The 16,084-nt window shown below is 52.4% G+C and overlaps 1 protein-coding gene across 1 annotated transcript; it reads right to left on the bottom strand.

Annotated features, from left to right (window-relative positions):
- Positions 1-4,884: 4,884 nt before the first annotated feature.
- DNASE1L3 (deoxyribonuclease 1 like 3) lies at positions 4,885-10,450 on the bottom strand. The gene is made up of 8 exons (XM_058032113.1): positions 10,313-10,450; positions 8,776-8,864; positions 8,048-8,140; positions 7,712-7,824; positions 7,044-7,156; positions 6,568-6,725; positions 5,602-5,698; positions 4,885-5,398 (listed from the first exon to the last, which is right to left on the bottom strand). Exons 1-8 carry the CDS (start codon positions 10,448-10,450, stop codon positions 5,270-5,272), a joined length of 930 nt encoding a protein of 309 aa, XP_057888096.1. The 3' UTR covers positions 4,885-5,269.
- Positions 10,451-16,084: the final 5,634 nt, after the last annotated feature.

Here is a 16,084-nt window from a genome sequence, read left to right as displayed (position 1 = left end):
TTTATATTGCATGCTTAGAAGAAATATTGTCACTAAATCAGGTTGGATTTATAGCTCCTGTCGCTGTTAATTTGACTGAGATTTAAAGCACATTTTTTAAATTACATGAATGAAAGGCTAGTATATATGATTAAAAAAAAATTAGTAGGAAAATATGATCTAGCAGGACCTAGAGGTATGTTTGACAGCTCTTTCCTGTGCTGAGCTGCCTTTCTGCAAGACCTTGGTACTGCAAATATTTACATCCCTGCTGAGTTGGAAGGCTGGGTCCTTTGGGCCCCATGGAGGAGCTGGCCTTGCCAGGGTGGATATTTCCTTCTGACAGTGATGTCCAGCTCGGGTGTTTTGTTTGGGGGGTGGGATTTTGCATCTGGCTTCCCCAAGAATGGCTGGGGTCAGGTTCTCCTTCCAACAGAGAGGCACAGAAAGCCTTCATATCTCAATGCCAGCATTTGCAGAGCTTTTCAGGGAAGGTTTTTTGTTACTTTGCCAATATGGAAATTAATTCTTATAAATCTGTCTTCTCTCTACCAGAAAATTGCCCCTGCAAACAGTGACAGCTGAGACTCTATATTTAAAATTACACACAAAGTATTTAACCTTGTTTTTCACACAGGCTGGAAAACAGCCTGCAGAGAAAGGGCACTTGTGTTTTTCTACCAGGTGAGAGTGCAGAGGTTGTGTCCCTGACCTGTCAGGATGATGGAGAGGAATGTGAGCTAAATCCAGCTCAGGGAGGTCAAGGTTGGACATTAGGAAAAGTTTTTTCACGCAGAGGGTGGATGAGCACAGGAAAAGGCTCCCCAGGCAAGTGGTCACGGCCCCAAGCCTGTCAGAGTTCACAAACCTTTGGACAGCGTTCTCAGGCACGTGATGTGAATTTTGGGGGTTTTGTGGGCAGGGTCAGGAGTTGCATTCAATGATTTTTGTGGGTCAAGAGTATCAACTTTCAACTCAGGATACTCTGTCATTCTGTGGTTGCAGAAAGAGCCTCTGATCCAAATTGATTGCAGTTTCCCCTGGCACTGGAAAAGGGGTTGGTGGCACTGGGGCCAGAACAGCCTCACATCTTTCCCAAAACCAGGCACAAGCCCCCAAAGAGCAGGAGCACAGTCACTAGAAGACATCCCTGGGGTTGGACAGGCAGGAAAGGCCGTGGCCACTGTGGCCCAAGCCGGCTGTCCTTGTGCTCCTGCTGCGGGCATGGCAGGGACACCCAGGGGCCCCAGGGGTGGATGTGCCCTGGTCCTGGGAGCTGCTGCCACCTCGTGGGGCTCAGCACAGCATCCTTCCTGGTTAAATAACCGTGGGCAACGAATCACCAGACCTCAAGCCAACAAAATGTTCCCTTTTTAATGCAGAATTCCTATAGAAACACGGTGAGCCCATGGACTCCTTGGGCTCGGCCGCGGGCTGCCTGCAGCGAATGGAGATGTCTGTGTGCAGAGCACGGGGTAATGCGGATCCATGGGGAGGTGAAATTCCCTTTCCTTTCTGCGGCTGGGTTTGCTGGCCGGGCTGAGGGTCTGGCTGTGGATTCCGGGATCCCCGCGGGCTGGGCCGTGCAGCGATGCCGGCAGAGGGGCCCCGATAGAGCCGCGTGTGCCCGGCTGCGCCGGGGGCCCTGCGGGACGGGAACCGCGTTACCCGGCACGGGGATGGGGGAGCTCGCAGGGGCTTTTGCCATCATAGGTGGAGGGGGGAAAGTGGTTTCTGAAACTGTTTTTCTTTTACTAGAGGCAGGAGAAAGGTGAGTGCTGCCCTCAGCTCCCTGTCCCCATCTCCCAGGCTTGCTTGGCAGAGAGAAGCCCCGGCAGGACCACTGAGCCTGGGCTGCAGGGGGCTGAGAGAGGCTCCCCCAGAGAGCCACAGGAGCACTCGAGCCCCAGGAAGCTCCTGCTCCACTCGTGCTCCTGTTCCATGCTCTGTCAGGGAGAGGCCAGCTCCAGCCTGGGGCACGAGTGCTCCTCACAATTCCTGCAGAGGCTGAGGGAGCCTGGAACACCGAGCTGGGACCAGCTGGTGCCATCACATTGGGAGCCTCTGTCATTTTCCTGCCTTTGATTTTGCTGTCAGTGCCACCAGCACAACACAGCCCTTCTGGGGACTGCAGCTCAGTTGTTTGCTGCACATCTGTACGGCCAAACATCTGCACATGTGGTCATCTGGTCTGGGGCACAGTTTTATGAGGAGTAGCTGGGGCAGGTGAGGTTGTTTAGCCTAGAGCCAAGGAGGCTCAGGAGGGACCTTATCACTCTACAACACCTGACAGGAGAGTGTAGCCAGGTGGGGGATGGATGAGCAAACAGCCTCAGGATGCACCAGGGGAGGTTTGGGTTGGATATTAGGTACAGGCCCTGAAAGAAGAGGCCAGATGGGTCCCTGTGGGGCTCTGTACCAGCTCTCCTGTGTCCTCATTGCTGCCAGTGGCTCAGAAGAGGCAAGAGGAGCTGGGCAGAGCTCTGGGCCAAAGGGACTCTCACCCTGTGGGCAGGCAGAGAGTGTCAGGGCTGTGGGGAGCAGCGCCAAGGCAGGAGGAGAACAGGAGCCCTCTGCAGGCCAAGGTGCAGGTAGACAAACCCGTCCAGCAGAGATGGTTTAGGCTGTAGAGAAGAGGCACTCCTGCTTTGGGTTGCTGCTGTGGGCTCCTGCGGGTTTCCCTGCAAGAGGTTTACACCGCCAGGGCAGTAAAATCCTCCCTCGTGTGGGTTTCGGTGGGGTGAGGAGCAGAGACACCTCCTGTAGGCTGGGGAGGGGTCTCTGCAGGGCAGTGGGGATGCCTCCAGTACCATGCACTGGAGAAGGGCTTCCCAAGGACCCCAGCCTGAGGGATTGGGGGTTTTAGCCCTTTTAGTTCAGCTGAGCCCGCTCTGCTCTGTGCTCTCTGTGAACAGGGCTGCTGGGGAGGAAACACTTTTCCACTTCTGAAGAGCCTCTTTGTTTCTCTCCCAGCCACGATCTGAGGTCTGGCTTGCATGAGACAAAGTCTCTCCAGGAATTTTGGATTCCCAGTGAAAACCTTCTGTTTGATCATAAATAAAGCTCAAGAAGCCTTATTCATCAAAAAGAGAAACTTTGTTCTGGCTGCAGAATATACTGAGGCTCCTGCGGGCTGGAACAACTTAAACCCCTTTGCAGTTGGGGCAGCTGGGCAATGATCCCCAGGGGAGGAAATCTAGAGACAACATGAACTGTTAAATATTTTAGGATGGAATTATAATGTTGTCTAATGAATATCTCGAGAGACAGACTGTGCTGACAGTGGGAGTTTGGGACACCTCCCAGCCTCTGTCAAATGTACAATGTGAGTGCAGATGCCCTCTGCTGTGAATCCCACAAAACTGTGTCCCAGCTCTCCATGGAGGAGCATCATTTATGCATTAGGATGTCTCTCTGCTGGTCAGAAGCTCAGCATCTCTGCAAGATGAACCTTTCTTCTCCCCAAGGTTTGAGTGCTGAGCAGGACTCCATTTGGTGTGGGGTATCCCCTGAGTCAGTGCTGCTTGGCTCCATTTCCTCCCAATTTCTCGTGCATCCCCATCCAACTCACTGCTGGGGTGAGACAGAAAGTGCCTTGACTCTGTGCAAGTGCTGCACGGCAGCACCAAAACCATCTGTGTGTTATCAGCACAGTTTTCAGCACAAACCCAAGACACAGCTCCATGAAACCACAGTGAAGAGAATTCCCTCAATCCCAGCACACTGCTCTGGACCAGCAGCCACTGCCTGCACTGCCCAGGCTCTCTCTGCCACATCTCCTATCCTCAAGTGGTGGATAAAGGGCTATGCCAAATATTGCAAGTAAGGACAAGTATTCCCTGTAAAACTTAGTTGTAATTATGTATTTTTCATGACTGAATGTGTCTATTATTGCTGTTCTGGAGGGTGATTTCTTTCTCTGTGCACTACTCCTTTCTGAAAGCCAGGAGTGCTTACATAGAAGCAAGATGTGAGGCCAGAGACTCAGACTCATTTCAGCCTTCACATGAACCATCACTGATGTCAGCCAGACAGTGGCATCTCTATAAAAATCCCAATGTAAATATTTGCCCTAAATCAGGCTTTTTCCTTTGTGTTGACTGCAGTGTGAGGGAGCATATGAAATGCTGTATCATTTCAAGTTTAATTGCTACTAAAAGTTGGAGGATTTGTTGTCTGCCTTGCACACAACCTCCTGGGATAATTTTCTCTTAATTTAGTTTCTTTCCTCAAATTCTTCTCCCTGAGCAGTCGGTTTCACAAAGGCCAAACTGTTTTCCTCCCACAAAGCCTCTCATTCACCTGCCCTCCCTGCCCCTTCAGCAGGCAACCTGGGGTGCACAGATGAAAGGAAATGAATATTTGTCTCTACTAACAGTTGGATTATTCCCACTCCCCAGATGCCATCTGTGTGACAGGGTTTGGTTTGCACTAAACACTGCCTGTGGGCTGAGCTGGGAACACAGATTGCTGCACCATTACATTAAATAATCATCATTGAAGTCTGGTTCATCAGAGGACTTTGGGCTGCCATGGAGATTTTTTGTTTGAGGAGGGATGCAGTTCACTTACATGTCAGGATGCTGAAATCAGATTTTGATGTGAATTTTATGACACTCTGTTGGCAGCAGTGTCACCTGGCACCCCTGGGCATCTCACCTGCCCTGCAGGTGGGCAGGGGTGAGAACCATCAGCTTGGGGCAGTGCAGAAAAGGGGCTCTCACTGCCTGTCCCTCTGTCTCTTCTGTCTTTCCCAAATCCCTGGATGCTGTGACCAGTTTAAATGCCTCACTGAGAAATACTCTAAATTCAGCAATATTCTACATTGCAAACCACCAGGTACAACCTCATGTCCACTGGCTGCAGCTCTGAAGCGTAAACACACACACAGAGACACACACATGATGCAAAAAGGTCCTTTTTAATCCTTCTGCCCCTGCAGAGGAATGGCAGAGCTCCAGAGCCCATGGGGACATGTGGAGCTCCCTGCCCTTCAGGTGAGGCAGGTAAAGCACACAGAAATATTTCAGCCCTGCAGTAGCTCCTTACATTTGTGACCAGTACAGTAAGTACAGTGTGCTGCACCTAGCTGATTTATTTCTATATACAATGAAGAAAAAACAGCATGAAGGCTTAATTTGCCTTCTCACTCAAAATATTTGAGCTTTACAAAATATTTGGCTTTTTTTACCTGCTAAATATTGCACTTGCTGTGAGCATTTCTATACAGACTTCTACAGGACCTGTTGGCATCTGTGTATCTCTGTGCAGGCAGGAGGACTCAGCGTGCTCATGATCTCGGTGAGCGGCTCTTCTTTGGTCTCCTCTTCCTTGAGAACTTGGATCTCAGCCAGTTGAGGAAGCCTCCTTTTGCCTTTAACTCAAATTCTACTGGGAAATGGTCACTCACCCCCAGTGCCTGCAAGACAACAGCACAGGGGCTCGGGAGCTCTGTGCCAGCCCTGGCTGGGTGTGGGGAGGTGGCACCGTGGGCATTGCACCGGTTGGGAGGGATGGGCACAGAGCCCTGGTGTCACAGGCAGGTCTGTGCTCAGCCCTGCCCGGGCACTGCTGGCTCTGTGCTCCCGTGTCAGCCCCGTGTTAGGGCTGTGCTCTGCCTACCTGCTCCTCACTCATCTGAAACTCCTCCTGGAAATCAAAGATGTTGGCAGAGTGTGGCACCACAGCCTGGATGAGCTTCTGTCCAGTGACCACAATCCTGAAAGGGACAAGGAATGGGCGCTGTGATGGGGTGCCTGACCCCAGGCAGCCACACTGCACTGAGCTGGTGGCCAGAGAGGGGCTCTGAGGGAGTCACAGCTGGGTGTGGTTTGTCCTTGCCCATGGACTGCCCACCCAGAGATGGCAGCTCCTGTAGGTGCCACAGAGGCAGTGGGGCACATGAATATCTTGGTGTGCACATGAATATCTTGGTGTGCACATAAATATCTTGGTGTGCACATAAATATCTTGGTGTGCACTGGCCTTGGAAGCCAGCATTAAACGACTTCTGTCTAAACCCACCCAACAATGCTGCAAATTTCACAGCCCTGCTCTGGATGCAGAAACCACAGGACAATGACTGAGGTATCAGTGAAGGCTTGCTCAGACCCAGGAATTCATCCTTCAAGAGGACTCTGGGCTCTAATAGCAGATGTGTTCTTGTCCCTGCTGAGGGAACTGCAGCGGCAGCAGGACTGCCACATGTCCAGGGCAAGGTGAGGCGTCCCCTCTGTGTGTTTGTCAATCCAAATTACACAGGAGCAAAAGCCATGGTGCAAAGCTGGCATGGAGAAGGCAGCAGCACCTCCTGCCAGGGGTCTGCAGGGCTCCCTGCAGATGAGAAGCGCTGCTTCTGTCCCCCCTGAGCCACAGCAGTGGCTGTTCTGTGTAAATCCTGCCCAGTCTGGTCTGCACAGGGCTTTGTGCTCCTGACTGGAAGCATTTGGATCACATTTCCCCTGGACACTGCTTTATTTCTGGTGGCCTCATGAACATTTGTTTCCTCTGCTGGTCGCTGACACCTCTTGATACAATATTCTCTCATAGAGTCATAGCCAGCGGGTGGTTTGGCAGTGAGCCCTTTACCTGTCATACGGGCATCTGGTGCTGTTCCTCACGGTTGTGTCATTTTTGTCACCAACTAGCCACAGGAACTCGGAGTAGGTCCTCAGACGGATGTTCTTCCACTGCTTCTGGGGAACATAGCTGCACCCAGCATTGAAGTCCCCCATGAAGATGAAGTTCTGGAAGGCAGGAGGGTTTCCAAATGTAATCATGAGGACAGCTTTTCAAAAGAAGACCCATGAGGATTTTTATGGTCCATGGATGCAGTGGGGTTTCTCCTTTCTGCTGGGCACATCAGGGCATGCTGATAATAGTTTTATTAGGTGATCAAGTTTACTGTATAAAATGTGGAGAACCCAATGAGAATACACCAAAGAGATATTTAAAACCTGGGGTGCATTGTCAATGGGTTTGATGTTTTCAGCTCTGCATAGTGAATAACATGGCCAGTGACTCAGTAGCAAAGCCCAATTAGTGACACAGATGTGGCAACCAACCTCAGTTTTCCAGCGCTGTTTGACATCCAAATACACATCATAGAGCTCATCAATCTCCCTCACTGCTGTGTCTGGTGTGGTGTGCAGAGGGATAATGGCAAACTCACTGACAGCTTCAAAACAAGGCAGAGGAACAAGAAAAATGTAATGGTTAGACAGAGAATGAGTCACAAAGAAACAGAGACTGACTTGTCAGCAAGGGGATTTTTCTGAGGGAGAAACAGCTTGTTTATTGATTTTGCTGAGGGAGAAACTCCCTGTTTATTGCCCTTTCTGACTGTAGGCCAGGGTGATCTCTGTGGCTGCACAGTGACCCCCTCCAGGCACTGAGCTGGGCCTGAGGAGCTGCGCCAGAGCAGGCAAATCCTGACCCAGCACACACACAGGAGCTGCTCCCAGGCTGTGCCAGCAGCAGGGAATGCACCCACCAACCCACTGCCCGTGGAATGCACCCACCAACCCACTGCCCATGGCAGCAGCAGAGGCTTTCCCAGCAGGGCATGAGCAGGGCTGTGGGGTTTCCCAGAGACAGCAGCCCTGAAGGGAAAATGCTGCTCTTGGGAGGAAGAGTGGGGTCTGGATGCAGCTCTGGAGCCTCTGGCGTGGTCCAGCCAGGGCTGCTGTGCTGGCTCACAGTGCAACAGTGACTTCTTTCTGAAACACCTCACCAGTTTTGGGAGACTCCCACCAGATGATGAAGGGCTCTCTGGAGAAGACATCCTCATCCCCAGGCTGGGTGTCAGGGTACTGGTAGGTTTGTCTCACTGATACCTGGTCTTGCCTGCAGCAGAACGAACAGGATGGGGGCTGTCACACCCGTGGCTCTCTGAGGTGTGTCTAACACTGACTCCATGGGATGTGCTGGATGATCTCCATGGATGATCCCCACACCCAGCACAGCCCAGCCCACCTGCACAGCCTGCACCTCTCTGCCTCCCTCACAGCAAAGCCACCACCATGTCCAGCCCATCTCCAGGGCTTGTTGGCAAAGGGGGCTCACCCACCTGTAGATGAAGGCATACTGCTCCTTGTAGCTGTTCCTTCCCAGCCTCTTGCTGGCCACACACCTGTACTCCTCCTTTGGCTCCTTCCGCTGACTGGAAGGAAAGGGATGTTCCTGTGTTTATTTCTGCACTCACAAGGGGCTGAGAGAGATAATTTTGCCTCTGTCCCAGGGTTTGGGCATTGCCTGCCTGGCCTCAGAGGCAGGTGGATGCAGACACTAAACCCTTCTCAGGAGCTGGAGCCCTGCTCTGTCGCTTGCTCCTCACTGCGCCCTCTCCCTGCTCATTGCAGCCTCTGTCTCTCCTTCAGCTGGCTGTCGTGTCCATCCAGCTGAGCGCTGCTATTTCCTCTGGATGCCTGGATCGTCCAGGCAAGCAATCCCTAATCTGAAGCAGTTCCGAGTCCTGCAGGAAGGTGGCTGTCCTGCTGCAGCCTGATGCCAGCCCCGTGAGGGCATTTCCCCTCATTTCCTTTCTCCTTTGGGAACTTTTCTGTAGCAAATGGAACTTAACTTGGTTATACTGATTTAAAAACGTGTTCTACCGTGGTCTGGAACTGCCTTTGCTCCTGTCCCTCCATGAGACTGCCAGAGTCTGGTTCCTCCCTGACACTGGGACAGAGCCCACATCCTTGGATTTTGCCCCAGCAGAGTGGCACCGAGCAGAACACAGGATCTTTTGCCAAGCAGCTTTCCCAACATTTGTCCATTTGCCCACGGCCACCCTACCTGGTGAGCTTCTCCACCAGGAGGGGACAAACCCGGTTCTTGCTGTCCTTGATTTCCATCAGCAGCATGATGTCACAGCGGGAAACGACCTGCCGGGGGAAGGAGCAGGAGGAGGTTTGCACACGCCTGGGTTGGGAGCATCAGGAGGGGTCAGGAAGAAGAAGTGGTTAAGGCGGTTCCGTGGGGAAGTCCTCTGAGAAAGAAGCGGCAGCCTGGGGTGGTGGGAGGGGAGCAGGGCTGGAACGGAGCCTTTCTGCTTTCAGAGCCGCCGCAGAGCCCAGCAGGAACTGGGAGAGGGAACCCGGCAGCACGAGAGTTTCAGATTTAGTGGGAAACTTCGGCACCTGACCCTGAGGAGGAAGCGTGGAGGGGAAGGGGCAGCAAACGCCTCTCCCTGAGCCTGGTCCCAGCATCAGCACCAGGGCCGGGCGCTGCCCCGCTCCTTCCCCACCGTGGGCGCCCCCCTGTCCCCGGGGATCCCTCGGGAGCAGCCCCCGGAGCCCAGAGGAACCCCCGGCCCGAAATGGGCTCCCAGCACCAGGGGCTGCCCTGGAGCGCAGCTCCCGCAGCTGCTGCTGGGATTCCCCGTGGGAACCTCCAGCACACCCAAAGCCCAGCGTTCTCAGGGCTTCCCTCTGCCCCTGGTTTCATCGTACTTCAGACCTTGTGGGGGATTTTTGTCAGGGAAAAAAGCCCCTCTCTGTGCCCCCTGAAACTTACCCACAACTATCTAAGTGACCCTAAAATTTAGTATATATATTTATATATAAACATATATTTAGTATATATTGCCCACAGTGATGACAGCACAGGAAGAACGGTCTGGGAATGCAAAGCCAAGCAAACCACTCTTCTCTGCCAGTTTGCAATGAAAGGAATACAAGCCAACAATGTGGTGCCATTCCTCCTTGGTGCCATTCTGCACACAAAACCCCTCACTAATGCCAGGCTCCTTGTCCTCCCTCACTGGGGCATCTTGGAGGGCATTTGCAAAGCTCCAAGTCTTAAAGGTGGTTCTTTTTAAAACCAGGGTTTATCTTCAGCTTTTGTAGAGGCAGCTGGATGGTGAGGGTTTGCTTACAGAAACTGTTTTTTCAAATTTCTACCAGACTCAAATTTGACAGATACTATTTGCTGTCCTGAGAATAGGTTTAATTAGACAAGAATATTTGAGAATAATTAACACATAAAGAAGGTAAATAATGTATCACGAAACAAAGCTTTGTGGATTCAAAGTGAAAATTATTTTTACTGTGCATTGAGGTTTTCCTCCTTTTGTAACTCAATTTCCAAAGGAAACAGCAAATATTTTTTCTGTTATATTCCCATGAAGGCTAAAATAACAACATACATTCTGTTCAACAACACACGTTCTGTTCAGCTGATTTTTACTTTAAGAATATGATATTCTTTAAATAATTAGCTCTTTTTTTTTTGCTTGATATTTAACTGTGAAAGACAAGCAAAGTGCAAGATTGTGCATCTAAGAAAAACTAGAAAAGCTCAGTGTCTGTCTCATCCAGGCAAACAAACGTACCTTTACCACAGCGTCGATGACTTCAGGCTTGGCTATTTTAGCTTCTCCAAAAGACATCACATTGAAGGAGCAGATTTTGAGGCTCAGAGATGGGTTGAAATGGAGGAGTGAAAGCAAGAAGAAGAGCAGCATCTTCATGGACCTGGGCAAAGTGAGCTGCTGTGAGCGTGCCTGTGGATGTGTGTGTGTGTTTATGCCTCCGTCCCTTGTGGCTGCCTGGGGTCAAACCCAGCTGTGTCAGTCAGGAACAGGAATCACCATTTCCTCCTTGCCCTCGCTCCCATCTCCCACCACAAAGCAGCATGGAGGCTTTGAACTCCTCTCTGAAGGGAACACAGGCTCTGCTGAGCCAGCCTCTGCATCCTGGCAAAGCAGCAGCTCCAGCAGAAGCCACTGTCCCTCCTCACAGGGGGACAGCAGCTGTGGGGTGCTGGCCATGACTGGGGCCCCTCTGGGCTGTGCAGGGCTGGGACCAGGCTCCCTGGGCCATTCCAGGCAGCGGTCAGGACCAGGAGATGGATGGGCTGGATGGTGAAAGGGTCTGGGATGCAGCAGGGGGGAAGACTGGGATTTCTGGAGGGCGCCAGAAGCCCATTGGAATGGACTGCCAGGCAGCCATACCTGATGGCCCAGCACTGCCCCCCAAACTGCTGGCCAAGTGTCCCAGCACAGGAGCCTTGGTTTGTGCTTGTGCTGTGTGGTGGAAGGGGACACAGGAGTTTGGCTAAAACAGCATCTGAGTGAGGATGCTGCAGGAGGGATGGCTTGGTCCCCTGAGTGGCTTTTGCAGGGAAATCACCCCCCTGCCCTCTTAATCCTCCACACATGCCAGCCCTCAGCCAGAGACACATTTGTTGGCCCTCAATCAAGTTGTAAAGGCAGGAGGTGTAACAAGAGTTCAGGCCAAATGACATCTTGAAGTGTCTTGAATTTTTTCCCCTGTGCTGACAGGGTGCTTTCATATCCTCTTTCCTTTCTCTAGGAACTCCCAGCCTGCTGCACCCTGCTGCCCAAGCAGCTCTAGATCCAGAGGCACCAGGACATGCTGAACCAACTGAGCAGGCTGAGGGGCAGGCAGCACAAAGCACAGCACGGGAAGGGCTCCCAGGGACATGGCACAGCTGGAAGCAGTGGGATCCAGGCTTGCAGGGAGGCCAGTTCTCCAGGGAATGTGCTGCAGGTATTGGAATGGGCACCACCAATCCCTTCTGGCATTACTGGAATTTGGAGCACTGGCTGCCAGCAAGGGAAGTGTCACCACTTCACTGCAGTGTTTGCCAACCAAGCTGGGCAGTGGGCAGGCCATCCTCCAAAATAACAGGGATTAGGTGCTGCTTCCTCTCTTCCTCTGCTCTGGGTCTCCAGTGAGCTGTCCCCAGGCAGGACAGGTTCTGGAATAAACTAATAGAGAGAGAGGGGAGGGAAAGTGGCAGCCTTGGAGGGGTGTAAATGTCCAGGTTAACCTTGCTGAAAGCTCAGCACGAGCCAAGTGCTTGCAACAGCAGCTGCAGCCTCAGGGTCAGAGTCATCCAAACCCAGAGCTCTCCCCAAAATCACGCTTGTTTTGCCTACCCTGGCACCAAAGAGCAAGTGGTTTTGTGGTGCCCATGAAGGCTTTGACCCTGAACCATGGCTGTCAGTGCTGTGTTTATCTTCAGGGCTCCTGGCATATCAGTTACCTCTCTCCTCCACCCCAGGCATTATCAGGGGGACAAACAGCAGCCAGTCACCTGTGGGGGGTGACACAGGGAGCTCATGTTCCTTTCTGCAGCACTTTACCCCCTGTTTACTGCACCTTCTGATCAGCCTTATCAGATCACAAAACATGCCTGATGTGGGTGCATGAGCACTGACAGCTCAGGGCTGCCCTGCCCTTGCACAAGAAGCTGCTGCTGAAACCAGCACACTCTGGGCTTCCTGTCCCCACTTGGGATGATGGCAGGTGAGGGACCCTCTCCAGATGAGCAGCACCTGTGGAACATTCACCAATAAAGCCCCTCCTCAGGCTCTCCCTGCTCCCAGGGGGCTGGGGGAGCTCAGCAGGCTGAGGGCAAGGCAGGGGCCAGTTTGGGCAGGAGCTGCCAGGGCCCTTTGGTGGAGCCTGTCCTGGGTTCATGGGGCTGTGCCTGGTGTGTCACCCCCTGGAGCAGCAGCTCAGCCCCTCCATCACCCTCCCACTGCCCAGGAGGTGCTGTGGGATGGATGGGTGAGATGTGTCCCTGTATCACGTGTTTGCTTAGGGTGCCCATGGGACAGGGGGTGTGAGGTCCTGCAGCCATGAGGGAGTTCCTCCTCTCCCTCCAGGCACAGCTGTTTCCTTTTGGCTGCCTCTAGGGAACCCACAGAACTGTTTTTGTTGGCAGAGATGGGCTGAGAGGATCTCTGAGGTTTCCTGTGCCTCCCTGGGAGGGCTGGAGGGAGCACATCCAGCCCACATCCCCTTGTGCTCTGCAGAGGAAGCCTGCTGGGGCTGGGAGGGCAGCAGGGACCCATGGGGTGCTCCTTGAGGGCTTGGCTGCAGCTTCATTTATCCTCTGTGGGGAAGATGTGGTGGTGTCTGTGTGCTGCTCAGGGACAGCAGTGCTGCTGTGCCCTTTCAACCAAGGGTGCAGAGAGTGGCCAGGTCAGCCTGAGCCCCCCAGCCTGTCGGGGTGTCCCTGCTGCCTCCTCTGACACCCCATTATCCTGCTCCCCAAAGAGCAGATTGGGAACAGGGAACAGGGCCAGCATGGGCAGAGGGTGTTGGGTGTGAGGGGCACTGTGGGGACCAACACCCCCAGGCTGCTGCTCCCCAGGAGCCACCACAGCTCTGTTTTCTGGGCAAGGGGCCTCCCTTTCCATGTAGCAGGCTTTAAAGTGGTGCACATTCCTTGATTTTTACCATTTTTACACAAATTGCTGCTCTGACAACATCTGCTATGACAGGGGGAGGTCCAGGAAGGGCCAGCCCCAAAGATGCCATCACCACAAAAGTGGGCAAATGAAATGGCCTTTGGGCTCCTGGTGACCTCATCACAAGCATCAGGCAGAGTGTTTTATCACAGTTTCTGGACTTTCAGGTTAATAAGTAGCAAAGCACTTGAGCCATTCTGGATTGCTAAAGTTCATGGCTGTGCTGCAGGCCATACAAGGGCATTTGGGAAGTGCTTTCAGTGCCAATACAATGGCAATATTGTCCTGCTGTGACCCTCGGGCATTTCAGTGCAATGCAGGGGAAAAGTATTTGGTGTGTAAGATATGTGGAATGTCTTGAATCAAATCCTTGGTACTCAATTTTCATTTCTAATTCTGGAAGGTAAGTGTTCTACCTTATTAATTACTGTCAAGGCACAATTCCTTTGCTGGTCCAGGACTCTGATAGGGTTTTCTTTTTCAATTTAATCAGTCAGTATTGTTCAGTTAGTGGTTTGAAGCATGATAGCCTGCCCACTACAAGGCAGTCCAAGGAAAAATGCCTCATGGTGGTTCCAGTTTCTTGAAGGAGACTGCTTAACTAAGCTGTAGGAGAGCAGGAGGAAATCTGAAATACAGGCTTTCATGCATGACAAGATGAGGCTTTGAAGTTAATCCTCTATAAAGATATTGCAGCCACCAAATAAGGTTTTGTGCCAATAAGTGCACCCATATTGTTAGCAGTTAAAGATGTAATTAAAATGCACATAATGCATGCATTAACTTTTAATAGAGTTAATAAAGCATTTTTTAAAGCTGTTATTAGGCAAGCAGGTCTTGCTTTATGATGTTTTAAACAGCAGGAATGTTGTTGTTGTGTTTGTCCCAGGTTGTGCAATGAAAGCCCTGAAGAGTGGCAGGGTGGCTGCTCCAGGTGTGCACAGAGGGGTTTGTACCCCTGTGCTCTCACCCAGGGCTGCTCCGGGTGTGCACAGAGGGGTTTGTACCCCTGTGCTCTCAGCCAGGGCTGCTCCAGGCGTGCACAGAGGGGTTTTTACCCCTGTGCTCTCACCCAGAGCTGCTGTTTGCAACAAGGTGATCTGGGATCTTATCCCTGTCCTTGGGGATGAATTTCTGTAGCTCTGTGTTATTAAAGTGGCACATCTCAGGGCATGGCAAGGCCTTCCTCAACAGCAGCTCCCATGGTGGGCTCTGGGGCACCCTCCTGCCCTGTCCCATGCCCACAGTGCCCTGGGCATTGCTCATGGATTGTGCCACAGGGCCAGGACTGTGCCAGTGGGAACAGATGGGGACAAGTCACCCTGGGAGGATGATTCAGCCCAGCAAGGCAGCGTGCAGCCACTTGTCATGATTGCAAACAGCCTCACCACGTGCCCTGGGGATTCCTCACCCAGCAGTGGAAAATAACATGCAAATCTTTCACCCAGTGGAGCAATGCTGCCTCTCAGATTGGTGAGGGAGAAGTCAGAGCTCTCCACAGCCATCCTGGACTGAATCCAGCCACAGCTTCCACCTTTCTATGGAAAACAAGACTGTTTACATAAAAGGTCCATGTCCTGGTTTCTGGGGCCATGCAACAGCTATTTCTGATTGTTTTTTAATGGTTTTTATCATGTGGTTGCTCTGTTTTAGATGCAGATTGTTTCTCATAAGTCATCAATGGATCATAAGTCCTCATTGTGGTCACTGTCTGTCCTGCTCACAGGATCAAAGCTGTGCTCCTGTGCTGGTGGGAAGCCCAGCTCCTGACACTGCATTGGGAATGAGTAATTTTCAGCTAAGGGCCAGCATAGCTCAGAGAGTGACCAAGGGGTGACTCAGTCCTTGCCAGCTGCCACAGCTGTGTGATGAGCTGTCTGTGGGCTGAGAAAAGAAACAAAACTCATGGGGCAGGTCAGTGCAGGCACTGGCTTTTAACTTGGGCTTGCCACATTGCAGCCACCCCAAACATGGCCTTGCAGGGTCCTGAGGAGGTGCCCACAGAACTGCTGGGATTTCCTCTGCAGCCCGAGGCTCATCTGCTCTCTGTGGGCACAGGGAGCCCAGCTGTGCCCTGCTCTCTCCCATTGCTCCCCCTGTGCCACCTGGAGTGCCCAAGGTGGGGCAGAGGAGCAGCCTCAGCCCCTGCCTGGCCGGGGGATCACGGCACTGCAAAGAGCCTCCCCCAGCAGGGCTGGGACCGGCTGGAGCCGTGGCTCTGTCCTGGCAGTGCCTGGGCCAGGGGAGCCCATCACCACCACAGGAGTGACTCCGTGACTCCTCCCTGTGCCTGGGCTCCTGCTCAGCTCTGCCGCGTTTCGACACAAACCCACCACAGGTCTCTGCTTCAGCCTCTCTATTTTAGGCACCACCATTTGCTGTGACTGTACCAGGGGCATTCCCAGCAGGAATAACCATGGGCTGTGTAATCCGTGGCTCTGAGTCAGCCCTGCCCTGCAGGTGTCCCGGCCGTGCATGAGAGCTGAACAAACAGCTCTGAGTGCAAGCAGGGTTTGAGGGCTTGTGAAACACCTCTCGTGTCCACCCAGGTCACCTTAGCGGAAACTCAGCTTTGTTTAGCCCTGCTTGACTGAGAAACAAAACCCAGCTGAGCCTCACCTTCACCAGGCCACCTAAACCCTTTGATATTTGGTTAAAAATCTCTCCTGAGAGTTCATGTTATCAGAAGCTTATGGTTATCGTAGTAAACTCTGACCTGGAAAGACCTTTACACCAATTATCTCACCTTCCCCAGCCTGCCAGGCCAAAGGGACATCCTTTATCAGGGCACAGGTGGGGTGAGGGTTTGACCCAGTTTGCATTTACTCAGGAGCTGATCTCATTTCCAATTTAATTTTCTTACAACTTTTTGGCATAATT

Source organism: Melospiza georgiana, chromosome 11 (assembly GCF_028018845.1).
Source record: "Melospiza georgiana isolate bMelGeo1 chromosome 11, bMelGeo1.pri, whole genome shotgun sequence".
Taxonomy (NCBI): Eukaryota; Metazoa; Chordata; class Aves; order Passeriformes; family Passerellidae; genus Melospiza; species Melospiza georgiana.
Note: the sequence above shows the minus strand (reverse complement) of the source record. Positions and strands in the feature narration are given on the sequence as shown.